This window comes from Cervus canadensis, chromosome 9 (genome assembly GCF_019320065.1).
Source record: "Cervus canadensis isolate Bull #8, Minnesota chromosome 9, ASM1932006v1, whole genome shotgun sequence".
Classification (NCBI taxonomy): Eukaryota; Metazoa; Chordata; class Mammalia; order Artiodactyla; family Cervidae; genus Cervus; species Cervus canadensis.
In genome coordinates this window covers 76541017-76559366 of record NC_057394.1, presented here as the reverse complement: position 1 = coordinate 76559366, position 18350 = coordinate 76541017, and the positions used below count along the sequence as shown (strand labels likewise).

At 41.7% G+C, this 18350-nt stretch overlaps 1 protein-coding gene across 6 annotated transcripts in view; it reads left to right on the top strand.

Moving 5' to 3' along the window:
* The window catches only part of FRY (FRY microtubule binding protein), a 424070-nt gene that overhangs the window by 379149 nt on the left and 26571 nt on the right, over nucleotides 1–18350 (top strand). For 4 of the 6 annotated variants that reach the window (XM_043477466.1, XM_043477461.1, XM_043477463.1 and 1 more), the window contains 7 exons: nucleotides 25–195; nucleotides 2203–2343; nucleotides 4322–4501; nucleotides 6583–6744; nucleotides 11339–11413; nucleotides 14226–14396; nucleotides 17272–17280. In XM_043477466.1, the coding sequence (XP_043333401.1) occupies nucleotides 25–195; nucleotides 2203–2343; nucleotides 4322–4501; nucleotides 6583–6744; nucleotides 11339–11413; nucleotides 14226–14396; nucleotides 17272–17280 (909 nt within the window). The remainder of the gene's footprint in view (nucleotides 1–24; nucleotides 196–2202; nucleotides 2344–4321; nucleotides 4502–6582; nucleotides 6745–11338; nucleotides 11414–14225; nucleotides 14397–17271; nucleotides 17281–18350) is intronic. The other 2 variants (XM_043477462.1, XM_043477465.1) reach the window with 1 other exon arrangement.

The window sequence follows — 18350 nt, the reverse complement described above, 5'->3', positions numbered from 1 at the left end:
TAATTGACTTTCTTCTCATAAAAGGTTTGTTTGGAAGAGAAGAACCCCAAACTTTCCAATCTTGCACACGTCATGACTCTTTATAAAACACACAGCTACACGAGGGACTGTGCCACGTGGGTCAATGTGGTCTGCCGGTACCTTCATGAAGCCTATGCTGACATCACCTTGAATATGGTTACCTACCTGGCAGAGGTAAGTTCTGAATTGAGGATAAAATCGATTACAGTTTCTATGGGTAAAATAGTGGGCTTCCCTCATAGCTCACTCAGTAGAGAATCCACCTGCAATGCAGGAGACCCGGGTTCGATTCCTGGGTTGGGATGATCCCCTGGAGAAGGAAATGGCAACCCACTCCAATATTCTTTCCTGAAAAATCCTGTGGACAGAGGAGCCTGGCAGGCTACAGTCCATGGGGTCGCAAGAATCGGACACGACTTAGCGACTACACCACCACCATCACCATGGGTAAAATATGTATGTGAAACTGATAATACGAGCCTTAACTTCGTTTATTGATCGTGTATTCGCTTACTATATATTATCATAGATGCTGAATAGAATCAGTTAAAACAACGGATTCTCACAACAACTCAGTGATTATAACAGAGACTCTGAGAATCAGCCGGGTTTGGTCATTTACCACAAGTATAAGGCATCAGAGCAGCCTTTGAAACGATGTATAGTTGCCTCCAAAGCGTAAACTCCTTTTTACTACCCTGGTACCTGTCAGCACATGCCAGAGACAGGAAGATTTTATTCAAATTATTTTGGGTGTTCAGATCTTATTTAAGGACTTAACTATGTTTAACGGTTGTGTGCTCTGAACTCATTAACAAAGCATATATTTTTGAAGATACTCATTTTTCCACACAATAGATTTGTGTAAGTATTTCCTCATTTGTTAACTGTTCAGTTCTTTTGGCCACTTTTGATGTGGAATTTCACTGTTTCTTTGAATCATTTCTATTATCTTTTAGTTTTGAACTGTAACTTTTTTCATTATGTCTGTCACATCAGTTTGCTCATTATTTTTCTTTCCTTTTTGAAAATATCATTGACTTCTTTCTTGATTATAAAAGCAGTATGTGTTCATAGGAGAAAATTCAGAAGGTACAGAACAGTAAAAAAAAAAAAGGAAAGAAAGAAAAATCATCCAAAATAATTAAAATTATCCAGAGAGAAACACTATTAAGATTTTGTTGGGTGTCCTTCCTGTGTTATTTCTGTATAACATACACCCATTTACATCAGTGTTAGCATCATTTATTATATAGAAACTATATATCCCTTCTTTATTATTTCACTTAATATAGCTAATATCTTTTACTGTCTTTAAAAACTTTCTATTGAATACATGGTATTTCATCATACAGACTACCATAATTTATGTATCCATTTCCCTAGTGTTTGGTATTTAAATTGCTTACAGAACTTTCTTGTTTTGTGTGAGATTTTTCTTTTTTTTTTTTTAAACCTTTATAAATAATGCCTTGGTGAAATCTCGTACTTAAACCTTAGTATCTGTCTCTAGGTTTGGAAAAGTTCCTAAAAGTGTAATTACTGTTTCAAAAGATATGAACCCTTTTAGTTCTCTTGATCTCAATTGCCAGATTATCCAAGTTAACGTTTCCACCGATGATTCCACTCCTCTTATATCCTCCCCAGTGCTATCATCAATTTGATTATTTATAGATGTATCTCTTTTGTTTTCATTTATAATTTTCAGTCACTGGTGGTATTTGATGCTTTCCTTTTGAGGTTTATCTTGTATTCCATTGTGTGAATTTTTTTTAGCTCTTTAAAAAATTTTTTATAAGCTTTTTTCTTTTTTAAAAGACCTTTTATTTACTTATTTATTAGGCTGTGCTGCGCGGCATTGTGGAATCTTAGTTTCTCAAGCAGGAATCACACCCAGTGCCCCCTGCAGTGGAAGCAGAGTCTTAACCACGGGACCATCAGGGAAGTCCCTGAATATTATGTTTTATATATCATATATATATATCATATATACATATATATATGATATATATTATATCAGACCTGCAGCATTGCCTTTGATAACATCTCCACCTCTTCAGTAGTTAGGGCGTTCTTTTCCCTCCTAAGGAAATGTGCAGTCATGAAAGTACTAGGGGACCCTGGTGCTTCTGTGTGGACATCTGGTGTCAGGCTGACTCTCCCCGCGCGTTGCCCCCGCAGCTGCTGGAGAAGGGCCTCCCCGGCATGCAGCAGCCCCTCCTGCAGGTGATCTACAGTCTGCTCAGCTACATGGACCTTTCTGCCGTTCCGGTAAAGCAGTTCAACGTGGAAGTTCTGAAGACCATTGAAAAATACGTGCAAGTGAGTATTGAACCAGGATGTTTCCAGACAGTCGTTCCAGAAAGACAGGCTCTGCACGGAGCTCATACTTGGCCGTAGTTATATGGGTGCCAGGCTGCGTGTTCATTTCTCGATGTCCATAACACAGTGAGAGCAGCCAGGACGGTGGCTGACCACCACCCTGAGCGGTGTCCTGAGGAGAAAGACAGGACCAGGCCCCGGTGCGTTCCTGAGCCTTCAGAGGACACACCTCTGCCTCCTGAGCTTAAAGGCCAGATGCTGAAAGCATGTCCCGGCTTGGGGGGCAGGGGCAGGGTCTTGTTTGAGGGGTTCTATTTCAAAGGAGAAGGAAGAAGCAACTTGTGTGTGTCTGGTTCTAGACCAGGTATTTCAGAGAAGGGTTAATTCAGAGGTGAATGTTGTCACTTAGGGTTGAAGGAACTAAGGCTAAGAAATCGGCATACTTGTACTTCAAAATACTCCAACAAACAAAATATACTGTGTACTTGGTGAGTTCACAGTTCAAGGGCAAATGCTCGGTTTTCTCTGATTAAACTCATTGACTAAGCCTGACAATTTCAACATTTTTTCCCCATCTTCACTTCACCAGTCACATTACTTGCAGAATTTGCAAATGCTAAAAATGATTTTCAAGCTTTTTGTTTTCTTGAAGTGGCATTGCTCCAGTAACAGTTGTACCATGTGGTAGATGATCATTATCGCTTTCTCACTTGACACTCACGAGAGACAGAGGGTCAGTTCACATCTTTGCCCCTTGTTAAAAAAAAAAAAAAATTGTTTTATTAGACTACCTGTTCTTAGGCCTGTGGACCATCCCTGGGGTACTTGAGATCTTATCTTGAATGGTGGCTAATTTCATATCAAACCATGACCTCCCTTGTGCAGAATTTAACAATGAAGGGAATGCGTTTTACTACATGTGCTTTTATTCCAACTCCTAGGCAAATAATAACGTTTATTGGGCTGGTTATCCATGTTCAATATTTTTATGGGAGAAGTGTCTCGGTCTGCCCGGGAGTTGTCAGAGACACAAAGATGGTGAAACACAGTGAGACTTACAGGAAGAGTAGGAGTTTGATAAGGAAGCAGAGGAAGGGCATTCCAGGATGAGAGAATAGCGTGAGGAAAAGCACAGAGGCTAAGAGACGTCGGCTGGTGTGGGGAATTCAGAGATTACCCATGTAGGCCTTGCTTGAAGAGGGTGGACTCCTCCTTGTCCACCAGGGGGAGCCCTTGAAGGTGTTTAAGTGGGGAGGTGACTTGAGCTGAAGATTCTGGAAAGATCACTAGCTGGAATGGGTTTGATAGACCTAAGGAGAGGCTGCAAGTGGGGAAACCAGTTAAGAGACCACTGAAATAGTCCAGGGAGGATTCAGCTGAGTCAGTGCCAACAGGAATGGAGGTGGGCAGGGGTAGGGGTCAGATTCTCAGGAGGGAGGGAAGAGGGGAGTTAAGAATGGTTCCCAGACTCCGGGGTTAGGTCGTGAGGAAGACATGGACAAGAAGAGAAGAGGGCTGAGGGCAGAGGTCAGACGCCCAGGAAGCAAATGGAGCAGAAGGAGCTAGAGAGGCAGGAAGCATGGATGGACACTGGAGGCAGGGAGAATCTCGAGAAGGAGTGAGGAAACAGCAGCCTAACTGCAATGAGGGTTGAGTTTTTTTGTTTGTGTTTTGTTTTGCTTTTCAAATTAAGGAAGTACCTTATTAGCAAAAGTGGTACCTTGTTATTTTAAACTTCTGTTTATTTGAATGTGGACAAAGCTGGTCTTTTTTATTTGCTCATTTCCTAAATGTAGCTCCTCTTATAGATAAATTATCTTTTTTATGTCATTTGCCTTTTACTTATCAAAGAATTTCCTGCACTGTTTTAAATCAGTGAGTTCTGACGGGTCATGAGAAGTTTCAGTAGCTAGGAGCATGTTAGTTTTTTTAATGAAATAATTTTTTAAGTATTGACTGACTGTTTCATTTCCTTCAGAGCATTCACTGGAGAGAAGCTCTGAATATCTTGAAGCTGGTGGTTTCTCGATCTGCCAGCCTAGTTTTGCCTTCCTACCAACACAGTGACCTCTCAAAGATAGAAATACATCGAGTATGGACGAGCGCATCCAAGGAATTACCTGGAAAAACCCTAGACTTCCACTTTGATATTTCAGAGGTATGTTAACTGTTTCCGTAAACTTTAGCATGAATACATAGTGGCAAAGTTCAAAACTAGCCGCCTAGAGAAGGGGAGACTTACTTTACATTTATGTCAAATGAAAGCTTCTAAGGCCTAATGAGGTTCTATTTTTTCTTTTTTTTTTTTAAGAACACATTCACAGGGGCCCTCATTTGGCAGCTTTTAAAAATAGAAGCTAGCCTCAGTTATATAAAAGCGATTCCACAGAAAAGACAATTTTTGAAATGGAATGATCTTAAGCATTTTAAACCATGATCTTCACTCATTCTTTATCTGACTGCTGCCACATCCTGTCTTGTATCTGCAACCTTGCTTCCTGGACTGTAGCCAAACCAGTGAATGACCGAGATTTATGGAATCTGCCTTTATGGTCACTTCCCCAAGCCACACTGCTTTTTTTTCTTTAATAATTTTTTTAAGTTGATATGTTGTATTTTCATTTTTATTAAGTTCCAGGAATTTTTTTTGGGGGGGGGTCACATGGCACACAGAATTTTAGTTGCCTGACCAGGGATCAAACCTATGGCTCCTACGGTGGGCACGTGGAGTTCTAAAAACTGGACCATCAGGGAGTCTCCCACACTGCTTTTTACAGGACCACTATTTAAATTCTTGCCTTGAGAATGAAGGGAATGTGGGGAGAAGAGACCTATGAACCAAACTAAGGAGTTGGGAAGAAAAGAGGACACAAAATAGTCAGATTTACCTGCTGGTCCATGAACAAACTTTTGGAAACCTGTACTTAAGTATGTTAGTCTAAGATATAAAAATACATTTGCTTTCATGTCTCTTACCCCATGACCAATAAGCCCCCTAAAGCAGAAACCATGGTCTGTCCACTTTGTAATTACGGTCTGTACAGTGTCTAATGTATGAACATACTTCATACATATTCTTCAGCTTGGCTGAATGAATCAGTTCACTAAAGGAATAAACTAGGTCTGCTGACATGGAACTTACTGGCTCAGTTGTAGCCAGATTGGGTGTTTTTCAAACAATCGTCTCATTGACCATTCAACACTCAGGATGAGACACTGTTTATTGCTGCTATTATGATATTTATATATGACATTAAGGTATCAAATCAATATTTTTCCATTTTAAACAGTTTATATTGCTAGGGTAAGAGAGGGGAGCTTATTCTTTTACTAAAGTTTATTCTGTTCCAAAGAGGTACAGAAAACCTGCAATCAGCTGCATGCCCCAGAGACCCAGTTGCTCCAGAAAGATGGGCCTGGAGAGACAGGTGGAACGCTCTCAGCCAGTGTCTCTCATCCCTGAATGTGGGCCTCTGAACAGGTTTCTGCAGAGACCCCCTTGGGGCTGAAGTTTGGGAGGTGCTGCCTACCTAGCCACCACATTACAGACCCCTCAGGAAGTGAAATTTCTTAAATGTTGCTCAAGAACCTGGCCCTGACTGTTTCATTTAAATAATTGAAAACATAGATTTAAATAAATTTTCAAATACTTGAGAGTATAAAATTGGTGAGTACAGGTTGGGATGAGGGGAAGGAATTTTGGTCTTGTTTTAAGAAAGTCTTTCAAGCTTAAACATTTGAAAATAATTTGCTTTCCTGCATGTTTTCCTTCTCATCTTTACAGTCATTTCTGAAGTGTGTTTAAGAACAAGCAATTGGATTTGTTTTCAACTGCTCAAGAGGGTGGGAATGTGTTGAAGATGCCAAATGGTTTGCGTGTTGTGTCTCTTTGCAACCTCGGGGACTGTAGCTTGCCAGGCTCCTCTTTCCATGGAAGTCTCCAGGCAAGAATACTGGAGTGGGTAGTCATTCCCTTCTTCAGGGTATCTTCCCAACCCAGGGATCGAACCTTGGTCTCCCGCATTGCAGGCAGATTCTTTACCATCTGAGCCACCAGGGAAGCAAAATGGTTTAGGATGTGTTCTTGAACATCAGGGAAATGAGCCTCCATGTAACACTGAACTTCTGTACATTTTCATCAAATAAGCAGTTCTTGGTTGCTGCTGGGAGACCGAGCCACATACCAAGGACTGTGGATGGGAGAGAGCAATGTATGCTTCTCTGCTCTTTTCCCTGCAGACGCCCATCATCGGGAGGCGGTATGATGAACTGCAGAACTCCTCTGGGCGTGACGGGAAGCCCAGGGCCATGGCTGTCACCCGGAGCGCATCCTCCACCTCCTCAGGCTCCAACTCCAACGTCCTTGTCCCTGTCAGCTGGAAAAGGCCCCAGTATTCCCAGGTAAAGAGTCCTCGACTCGCAGGATTGGATGGGAGCTTAGGGGGCCTGTTGAACCCAACTGTGATACGCGATTTGGGCAGCCACCCTCCCGATGTCACCCACCTGGGCATCAGCACTTTAGCGATGAGGAGCTCATGGCGTCTGTATTCCGAGGAACCCCTTTACTCTTTGAAGAGTTCATTATGTTAAATTGAAGTCTGACACTCTGTTGCTTCTACTCATTGATCCTAGTTCTCTTAAGGCTTAGAAAATGCAATCATATCTCTCACATGGCAGCCCTTCAGACACTTAGCCTACCCCCTCTACCACTCACCCAGATGAGTCCTTTTTCCTCCAAATAATACATCCCAGTTCTCCCAACCAATCCTCTGTGGCAGGGCTGCACGCTGTCCTGCGAGCTGGCCCTGGATCCAGTCAAGGGGTTCATGCATGGCTGACACGAGGAGCAGAGCAGGTAACCAGATTTCTCTGTGCTTGCGTTGTCTCTATTCACTCTATGGGTTATTGATGTCACCAGACTTGCTGTCAAGTGAAACCTGTGCATTATTTTTGGTGACATGTGCCAGAAGCCCAGTGAAAAACTGCCTGAAGTGAAAAAGGAACATGTTCACTCCTGTATCACGGCTTCAAGTGGAGCTGGATTCGAGCATACAGAATCTTTAGACCCTCTCCCTCGTCCTCACGGCCCCACCTTCCGGCCCTAAAGACCTGCTTTCCTCTCTGCTGACTTCATCCTCGGGCAGGTTCTTCCCTGTGAGGCACCAGCGACCTCTGGCAGCTCCAGATTTTACATGGTCTTTGCCTCTGACCCTTTCAGGGTAGAGGCCTTCCCTCCCTGACATCCACAGCAATTCTAGAGAAAATTAAAGTGTTAGTCGCTAAGCCGTGTCTGACTCTTGGCTGACCCCATGGACTATAGCCCACCATGCTTCTCTGTCCGTGGGATTTTGCAGGCAACAATACTGGAGTGGGTTGCCATTCCCTTCTCCAGGGGCTCTTCCCGACCCAGGGGTTGAACCCAGGTCTCCTGCATTGCAGGCAGACTGTGTACTCTCTGAGCCACCAGGGAAGCCCCATTCTAGAGAAAGGATTCTTGCAATCCCTACGAGGGAGGAAGAGTGTCCCCTGGTGGGAGAAGAGGAACTGCATTGCCGGGAGGAGAAGTGGATGCTGTGCAGAGAAAACCCCTTAGTGTGCACGTCCAGCAGGACTCCTCCTCACCCTCAGAGGCTGGGAAGAGGCAGCCTACAGCGCAGCACCTGCTGGGGCCGAGCTGGTTCTCAGTGGGTGTTCACTGCCGGTTGAACAGAGAACCTGCTATACTCTTGGGGGTTTGGAAAAGAGAAGACACATGCACGGCCAAGTTCCATGTTCCTCTATTGACTTTTTCCCAGAATGTTAAATGCCCACTAAAATCTAGAGACAGAGGTTAATGAATCTTCTGCCATTCTTCAACATCAAGGCCCTCCTGTCTTTGACCTTGAAATGACACCATATTGAGTGTCTCAAGAAGGATGCAGGGAACTGAGTTCCATCAAGAAGGAAAATCTGTGAATGATCCTGGCCTCCTTGCAGGCTCCATATTAACTTAAATCAGGTTAAAAAGGGAAAAAAAATCATTTTCAAGCGATTAGGGTGATTGCTTTAATAAGAATAGTTCTGAAGCACGTTGACATTTTTTAGGCTGTGGTTACTCATCTTTTTCATTCTCAACTCACCCATCATTCTGAGACCTAGTTTATTTCATTGGAAAATGTGATGATTTGTGGAAGAATCCCAATGCTAAAGGAACTGAAAAGAAAGGTTTATGAAGAAAAGCAAAAGGAATTGAATCTGTTTAACTATAGGAAGAATAAGTTGAGAAAGATTTAACATGCCTTGCAAATAATCAAATTTAATTCTGCAGAAAGTAAAGCTATCCTCCCATTGGGGTAAAGAGATTTGTGTTGTAACATAAGAGATTTAATTTAGGTATAAGGAAGGGCCTGCTAATGACTGAAAGTTGTAGCACACAAGAAAGATGACCAAGGGGAGTAATAAACAAGACCAGGAGCTGACTGTGGCTCAGATCATGAACTCCTTATTGCCAAATTCAGATTTAAACTGAAGAAAGTAGGGGAAACCACTAGACCATTCAGGTATGACCTAAATCAAATCCCTTATGACTGTACAGTGGAAGTGAGAAATAGATTTAAGGGACTAGATCTGATAGACAGCCTGATGAACTATGGATGGAGGTTCGTGACATTGTACAGGAGACAGGGATCAAGACCATCCCCATGGAAAAGAAATGCAAAAAGGCAAAATGGTTGTCTGAGGAGGCCTTACAAATAGCTGTGAAAAGAAGAGAAGCGAAAAGCAAAGGAGAAAAGGAAAGATATTCCCATTTGAATGCAGAGTTCCAAAGAATAGCCAGGAGAGATAAGAAAGCCTTCCTCAGCGATCAATGCAAAGAAATAGAGGAAAACAACAGAATGGGAAAGACTAGGGATCTCTTCAAGAAAATTAGAGATACCAAGGGAACATTTCAGGCAAAGATGGGTTCGATAAAGGACCAAAATGGTATGGACCTAACAGAAGCAGAAGATATTAAGAAGAGGTGGCAAGAATACACAGAAGAACTGTACAAAAAAGATCTTCACGACCCAGATAGTCACAATGGTGTGATCACTGACCTAGAGCCAGACATCCTAGAATGTGAAGTCAAGTGGGCCTTAGAAATCATCACTACGAACAAAGCTAGTGGATGAGATGGAATTCCAGTTGAGCTATTTCAAATCCTGAAAGATGAAGCTGTGAAAGTGCTGCACTCAATATGCCAGCAAATTTGGAAAACTCAGCAGTGGCTGCAGGACTGGAAAAGGTCCATTTTCATTCCAATCCCTAAGAAAGGCAATGCCAAAGAATGCTCAAACTACCGCACAATTGCACTCATCTCACACGCTAGTCAAGTAATGCTCAAAATTCTCCAAGCCAGGCTTGAGCAATATGTGAACTGAGAACTTCCAGATGTTCAAGCTGGATTTAGAAAAGGCAGAGGAACCAGAGATCAAATTGCCAATATCCGCTAGATCATCGAAAAAAGCAAGAAAGTTCCAGAAAAACATCTATTTCTGCTTTATTGACTACGCCAAAGCCTTTGACTGTGTGGATCACAATAAACTGTGGAAAATTCTGAAAGAGATGGGAATACCAGACCACCTGACCTGCCTCTTGAGAAACCTGTATGCAGGTCAGGAAGCAACACTTAGAACTGGACATGGATCAACAGACTGGTTCCAAATAGGAAAAGGAGTACGTCAAAGCTGTATATTGTCACCCTGCTTATTTAACTTATATGCAGAGTACATCATAAGAAAGGCTGGGCTCGAAGAAGCACAAGCTGGAATGAAGATTGCTGGGAGAAATATCAATAACCTCAGATATGCAGATGACACCACCCTTATGGCAGAAAGTGAAGAGGAACTTAAAAGCCTCTTGATGAAAGTGAAAGAGGAGAGTGGAAAAGTTGGCTTAAAATTCAACATTCAGAAAACTAAGATCATGGCATCTGGTCCCATCACTTCATGGGAAATAGATGGGGAGACAGTGCAAACAGTGTCAGACTTCATTTTTGGGGCTCCAAAATCACTGCAGATGGTGACTGCAGCCATGAAATTAAAAGACGCTTACTCCTTGGAAGGAAAGTTATGACCAACCTAGATAGCACATTAAAAAGCAGAGACATTACTTTGCCAACAAAGGTCCGTCTGGTCAAGGCTATCGTTTTTCCAGTGGTCATGTATGGATGTGAGAGTTGGACTGTGAAGAAAGCTGAGCACCGAAAAATTGATGCTTTTGAACTGTGGTGTTGGAGAAGACTCTTGAGAGTCCCTTGGACTGCAAGGAGATCCAACCAGTTCATCCTAAAGATCAGTCCTGGGTGTTCATTGGACGGACTGATGCTGAAGCTGAAGCTCCAATACTTTGGCCACCTCATGCAAAGAGTTGACTCATTGGAAAAGACCCTGATGCTGGGAGGGACTGGGGACAGGAAGAGAAGGGGACGACAGAGGATGAGATGGCTGGATGGCATCACCAACTCGATGGACATGAGTTTGAGTAAACTCCTGGAGTTGGTGATGGATAGGAGGCCTGGAGTGCTGCGATTCATGGGTCGCAAAGAGTCGGACACGACTGAGTGACTGAACTGAACTGAACTGAAGAACCAAGGGATTGACTTTCGTATCCCCTCCCTCAGGAATATCCAGATCAGCACTGTCCAGTAGATATACAATGTGAGCCTCATTTAAATATTTCTAACAGTCATCTTTTGAAAAAAAGTTAAAAAAAAAAAAAAAGGCAGGTCAAGTTAATTTTAGTAAAATTTTAGTTAATATATCTAAAATATTTTTCAGCATATAATCAATATATAATCATTGATGAGACATTTCACACTCTTTTTTCACACCAAATCTTCATGTGTTTTACATCTCTCTATTCTCACTGGCTACATCTCAGGTGGATTGGCCCTGTGTGGCTGATGGCCACAGGATTAGAGCGGATTTGATCACAGGTCCCCAGATTAAAACCTGCCTGTGTGCTTCTTTTCCAGAAGAGGACCAAAGAGAAGTTGGTGCACGTCCTTTCTCTGTGTGGCCAAGAAGTAGGATTAAGCAAGAATCCATCAGTAAGTTCTGTCATGTATCATATTTATTTTGGTATCGTTATCACTTTTGCTTTTGGTCATGTAGTTTAGAGGATTCAACTATGAACTACAAGTATGACATCCATCATCTTGATCAGTCTCTTAGACTTCTCGCCACACTATGATTTTTATGACTTACTTCAGAAACAATGAAAGATGTTACTGGCTGTCTGCTCCAGTTGGTAAATAAAAACTCAAGTTGGCAAATAAAAACTCAAATTATTTTTATCTTTTAGTATCTTGATTTTTAAAGCATATACCCAGACTTTCCTAAAATAGGTATATGTGACTGTCTCCTGCACTACTGTACATGATACACATTCCTTTGGTGTATAATTTTACTCTGTACACACATTTCTTAACATGATGTCACTATTTTACTCATGTAAAGGTGAAAACAGTGATTTTTTTTCTTGCATAAACTTCTATTGATATTACAGTTGGAAAAAAAAATATACCATTGGGCTTTGAAATAAAATGAATAACTAAAGTACCAGAAGTTAACTTCTGAAGCTTTTTTAAAAATTTAGAAAATTGTGTGTGAGAACACTGCAGCAAAAGGTTTGGTTTTGCCAGGTATTTTTATTTCACCTGTATTGTAGCGTCTTTATTATAATGTAACCAGAAAAGATCGCAAACCAAGTTATTTCTCAAGTAAAATCAGAACCAGCAAATGGTTTCTCTGGGGAGTTGCTTTTAAAATTCCAAAATGTATATGCTAATGTAGTTCATGACCAGGTGAAATATGAGAGACTCATAGGTACCTAGAGTAAAGGCTGATACTTATTATCCTCCTGGAATGTGCTCCAGCAAGCAGCATTGCCTGCTTTGAAGTCACCTTCCAAGTTGCTGGTTGGTGGGTTTGCTGCTGCTCCTGTGACATCACTGAGGGCCGAGGGACCAGGGCTGACGACAGGAAGGGCGGAGGAGCCTCCCAGCCCCAGGGAGGGGAATGGCAGCCTTTATCTCCACAGCAGCACAGCCAGCGAGGGCCGTTTCTCTCCACCCCTGTGGTTACACTTTCCCCGTCAGACCCCAACTGCCTGCTTCTGTGCTGTGGCCTTTCAAGCTACAATTGTTTACTGTGTTACGACTAAGAAAAGCCGCACTAACTAGGAAAGGGAGCACTCAGCTGAGGAAATCAGTGCTGGTCTCTTCGTGGATGGACCTTGAGACTGTCATAGAGTGAAGTCAGTCAGAAAGGGAAGAACAAATACCATGTAATACCACTTTTATGTGGAACCTAGAAAAATGGTGCAGGTGAACTTATTTGCAAAGCAGACGCAGACACACAGAAAGTAGGAACAAATATGGATACCAAGCAGCAGAAGGACAGGTGGGATGAACTGGGAGATTGGGATTGACAATATATACACTACTGATCACCGACTCAATGGACATGGGTTTGCGTGAACTCCGGGAGTTGGTGATGCACAGGGAGGCCTGGCGTGCTGCGATTCATGGGGTTGCAAAGAGTCTGACACAACTGAGCGACTGAACTGAACACTGTGGATACTATGTATAAAATACTGACAGATGACTAATGAGAACCTCCCTTATAGCACAGGGAACTCCACTCAGTGCTCTGTCCTCACCTCGTGGGAAGGAGACCTAAAGAGGGGATGTATACACACATAGAGCTGATTCACTCTACTATACAGTAGAAACTAACACAGCATTATAAAGCAGCTATACTCCAATTAAAAAAAAAAAAAAAAATCCTCGTCTCTCATCTCCCCGACTAGGTGGCTGGTCCTCAGCGCTGTTTATCTCGTGGACCCATTTGCAATCCTTGTACAGACGGTGTGTTGTGCCATTTTATAAAAACCTAGTGCAAATCCTATGACTGTTCTTAAAACACTGGAGGGGAAAAAAAAAAGTATATTTAAAATCCATTTACTTTTTCCTGTTGAGAGACAATTGTTATATTTAAATTCTTATGAATTTTTACTTTCAAGGAAGACCAAGAGGTTATAATGGTTAAATTAAAAGAACACTGTTCATTTTGTTTAATGTCAGTCTATGTTCAGGAGAGGCTGCATGGCAAAACATTTAGATTTATTTCAAGTCTGTTATTCCTGAGAAGTTATATTAAAATGGCCCAAGAAAAATGAACCTAAACATATAATTTTAAAATTCTGACATATTAAAATTTTAATAGGAAAAAAAAAGTTTTGTTTAAATAAACAGGACAGGAATCTAAGTGTGAATTCTCAACACGGCTGCTCGGCTTCTCTTCTGTAATTCAGATGAACAAGTTCTGTACTTCTTGACTTAGCTTTCTCTTTCTTTACCACCTCCTGGTTTATCTCTCAAAGGGTTAAATCCTTTGCTCTCACACTTCATTCTATAGTAACATATCTTGTTGGCATCAGTAGTCCTTAAAATCTTACGTGATAATATGTATGTGATGTGCAGGTGTGTGTGAATCTATACGGTCTCTAACCTCGGTCAGTGTAGAAACAATGGAAAATTTCTTGGCTGCTGCAGACTGTCTGTGAACACAGACACGCTCAGTTGAAACACACATGCACACACACGTAGGATCCAGTCTTCATTAAGAAGCAACTATTTGACTCGAACATTTTCCTAGTACATGAACTTGCATCTTTGCAACGAGTTTAATCTGAAGGCACCTGTCCAACATAAATAATAAAAGAACATTCTAAAAATACCCACTTAAGGAATTAGGTGTGTACTGGAAATACAGTGCTACGAGGAGCCAGTTACGGGTTCTGTAGCTCAAACCACCGAAGGGAGAGCGGTTTCTCAGGAGAGCCCTCTCGGTTCACAGGTGATCTTCTCGTCGTGCGGGGACCTGGACCTGCTGGAGCATCAGACGAGCCTGGTGTCGTCTGAGGACGGGGCCCGGGAGCAGGAGAACATGGATGACACCAACAGCGAGCAGCAGTTCCGGGTCTTCAGAGACTTCGACTTCCTAGACGTGGAGCTGGAGGATGGAGAGGTAGGCACAGGCTCAGTGAAAACCATCCGCTCAGCCTTTTCTTTGCTAATGAAACGGTTTCTTTCTACCTGCTAAATAGTGAGTTCTTTAATTAGAAAGCTTGTAAACTTTATTTTGGATCAGTTTATTCAAAGTATAACAGCTTAACTTGGGCAAAAGTCACCCCACCCTTCCTGTCTGAGCCCAGAGCCAAAGCGGTTCCAAGTTCTTTCTAAATGGCAGAGATCTGACTTTGAATGGCCACACGGTGACTCTGTGTGTGTACAGTCTGAAGGCAAACTTTAAAAAAAAAAAAAACAGAAACATTGACGGTCTCAGACTGTTCTCTGGTGCCTGGGAAAAACATGTGAAGCATTTCATTATTTTAAGCGTGAAGTTGCTTTTATGTGATGATTTCAAAGTTTGCCTGCTACAGCCTGCGATCAGAGCCTGAGGGCCTGGCATCTTTGTGCTGTTTGAAATCCTCAGAACTTGAAACTAGATTTAACATATAAGAGAGCTCCTGGCTCTGCTTTTGGCTGGTTTTTGATACCTGGAGCATCTGAATTCAAGTCTGAACAGGCAGATGCAGATCTGTGTATCTGAGTGATAATTGTGGTAATAAGGTGCTTCAGTTATGACTCATGTTTTTGAAAACTGGGATGGAAGGAGGAGCACTGTTTCAGTAGCTTGGGGGCATATTCCAGCTGAGAGGCAGGCTTTTTCCTCCTGGGATGGACACTAAGTTCCCTTCGGTGAGGTTGCCGTCTGTAAAAATGCCTGCTACCCAGCCTGGTGTGTGGTGGGCTGCACATTATACTTCCCAGATAGACGGCTTTCTGCCAGTCACGCAGTTCAAATGGAAGCCAAGGTTCCAAGCTTATCATATCCTATGGTAAGTAGTAGTAGTAGTGTTAGTCACTCAGTTGTGTCAAGTCTGACATGACTTTGCAACCCCATGGACTGTAGCCTGCCAGGCTCCTCTGTCCATAGGATTCTTCAGGCAAGAATACTGAAGTGGGTTGCCATTCCCCTCCTGGGGATTTTCCCAACCTGGTGATTGAACCTGGGTCTCTCGCACTGCAGGCAGATTCTTTACCATCTGAGCCACCAGGGAAGCCCTGTGGCAGGTGGGCATCTCCTAATTATAAACTTGTGGAAAATGATACTTCAGGTAACTGCTTACCTTCCCTAAAAGAAGGGAAGTTGCTGACCAATCCACTTATGTCAAAGCTAGGTCATGGAGCTGTCTATTTTTGTCCTTACTGGCCACTGATGACCCTGGCTGTCTGTGCCAGCAAGGGAGAGTCATGTCCTCAGAATGAAGCATGTTTTCCTCACCAATTCTTCCCTGAAAACAGGTTTATCAGATCTAGTCCTTTTAAGAGTCTAAAGGCACCTTTAAAACATGTCAGCTCTTCACCTTGAATTTTCTTGAACCAGTAAAAAGTTCTGCAGTTTTCTGTGTTAACCATAACTAGCAATAAAGAAATCAACAAGTAAATGTGGTGAGAATTGTTTAAAAAGTGTAATGCAAAATGCAGCTGTTTTGAATATTTTCAAAATGAGCTAGAGGTATATGGAATGTCAAAAGATTAATAACTTCCTGATTTGGGCAACTGACCTCATCTTTGCTCTCAGGCTAGAATTCAAGTTTAGGTAGTACCCTTTTCACTCTGTAAGTTAAACTAAGGAGGAAAAAATTGATAAACAAGAGAGGCATCATTTTTTTTCAGTCTCATACAAAGACAAATGGGCTACGTGAAGGGATCTGGCAGGAATGCTATCAAGTGGAAGAATCAGACACAACTGCAGAACTGACTTATTTCTATCAAAATAAGGAAAACCTTAGATGCTCATCATTTGAAAACAAATGATTATGATTTTATAAGAAACACAAGAGTGTGACAGTATGTACTTTATCCAAATAAAATAAACTATTTGAGAATGTTACTTCTCCACAAGGTTACAATAAGGGATTCTAGCCTGCTTACAGAGTCACAGATAGTCAAAGCAGGTCCAGCTCTGATTTTAGCTCAATCTCTGACCCAGTTTAAGCCTCGAAGTAGCTTCTCTTGGTGTCCTCATCTATCAAATGGGGATGATAATACCTGCCTGTAGAGTTGATGTGAGGGATCAAGTAAGGTGACCTCTGTAAAGCTTTTCACATAATTTCGGGCACAGAATAGGCATTCTAAGTGTCTGTTCCTTTGTACTGTCACTGGTGAATAATTTCAGTATTTCCTCTTCTGCAAAAGGTAAGCATATTTGGCTTCTAGATCAAAACACATTTATAAAAAAAGACAGACAAGGTTCTTGTCATATTTATTCCCTTTCGTTAGTCTCAATGTATTGACTAAATCTTTAATGGTTTGCCTTTGAACTCTTCAGAATCCTTAAAGGGTGCTATGTCTTTGCTGTTAATTGCACCTCAGCAGTGAAACAGCCTGATCACAAACACTTCTGCTTTTGTGGGCAGGATCAGGTGATGCCACCTTTTTTCCCCCAGCAGATGACCCTCATTAGTCTTTCCATGACATTTCACAGTTTTCTCACAAATAAAAATTTAGACATTCCAAAAAAAAAGTGTTGAGGAGACAGACCAAAGTTGTCACTGAAGTGGAAAGCTATTTCAGAAATTGTATTTATGATTTGTTACCAGCTACATCATCCACTGCTAAGAGATCTGGAATTTCCGGTGTTTGGTACTAATTCTTCTCTTTGGGGTTTGTGTATCTTTGCCTTTTTTTTAAGGTGCCTCTACTGAAGTATATACTGTTAGCACTGTTAGTTGCTGTTGTGTTAAAACTAAGACAAATGCACTTGAGTATCTGTAATATAATCATTTTAAATAGACCTCTTATTTGTTTTTCTGTCCATTCAATCTGCTACCCAGGAACTTCAGGTAAGATGATGCTATTTTCAATTCAGATATGCTAGTAGGTGTTTTGCATCATTGCAGATTTATAACAACATAATTGCTTTTTCTCCCCTTGGAGAGTATGTATGCCTATTTGCACATTTATATTGAGATGTGTGTGATAGAAGTATTTTTCTTGGTTGCTCTAGGGAGAAAATATTTTCTGAAAGTATAAATACATTTTAAAATGTAGTTTTAAAATCTTTATATGTCTAGTTCTGGAAGTTGCATAATTTTCTCTCTTGAGGGAAGGTGAGTTTTTAAGTATGATCCATAGAAATCCTATAATTTCTCATTAGGCAGCTGTACAACTGGAATGGTTTGGTTTTGTGGTTTAATTCTTTTATTAAAAGTGAAATCAACAAGCTTTATCTAAACAATACACCACACCTACTTCCAATCAACTGCTTTTATTTTCTAGGAATTAAGAGCTATCTTTGTAGGGTAAGTGACTATCCAAGTGAGGACCCTTTTGCAACTAAAAAGGAGTCTGGTAATAATTACACCCAGACAACAGGCATAAGCCAGTGTTATCCTGGACAAAGTGACCTATGAGCACACTAGATCCATGTCTTATAGGCTTAAGTCTGAGTAGGGTCATTTGGGGGAACATGTTTTAACTTCTAAGTTCCTTCAACAATAATTCTTTTTTTGGTATTCCAATATCAATGAATATTACTTCCAACACTTCTAGAGTATTCCACTGTGGATATTTTCTCATCTCTGTATGAACCCTGAGTGGTTATTTAGGTGTGATAACCGACATATGCACACTGTCCATCAAGGACAGTTAGCCACCTTCTCAGTCTTCTCACACACAGAAACAGTTTTGGCTTTTGACCCCAAAGGTGACATAAAATACAAACATGACATCTGGGTGTGGGGAGGCTGAAAGGCAGCTCTCCCAGTAGGGGTAGTCCTGTGCTGTGACAAGGCCTGGTGGACTTTTAATCACCACAGACTCCAACACAGGCCAGGCTACTGTTGCTCTCAACCCCTCAGCCCCAACTAGGGAAACGGTTTCAACATCCTTGCCTCCAATGCGATTACTGCAT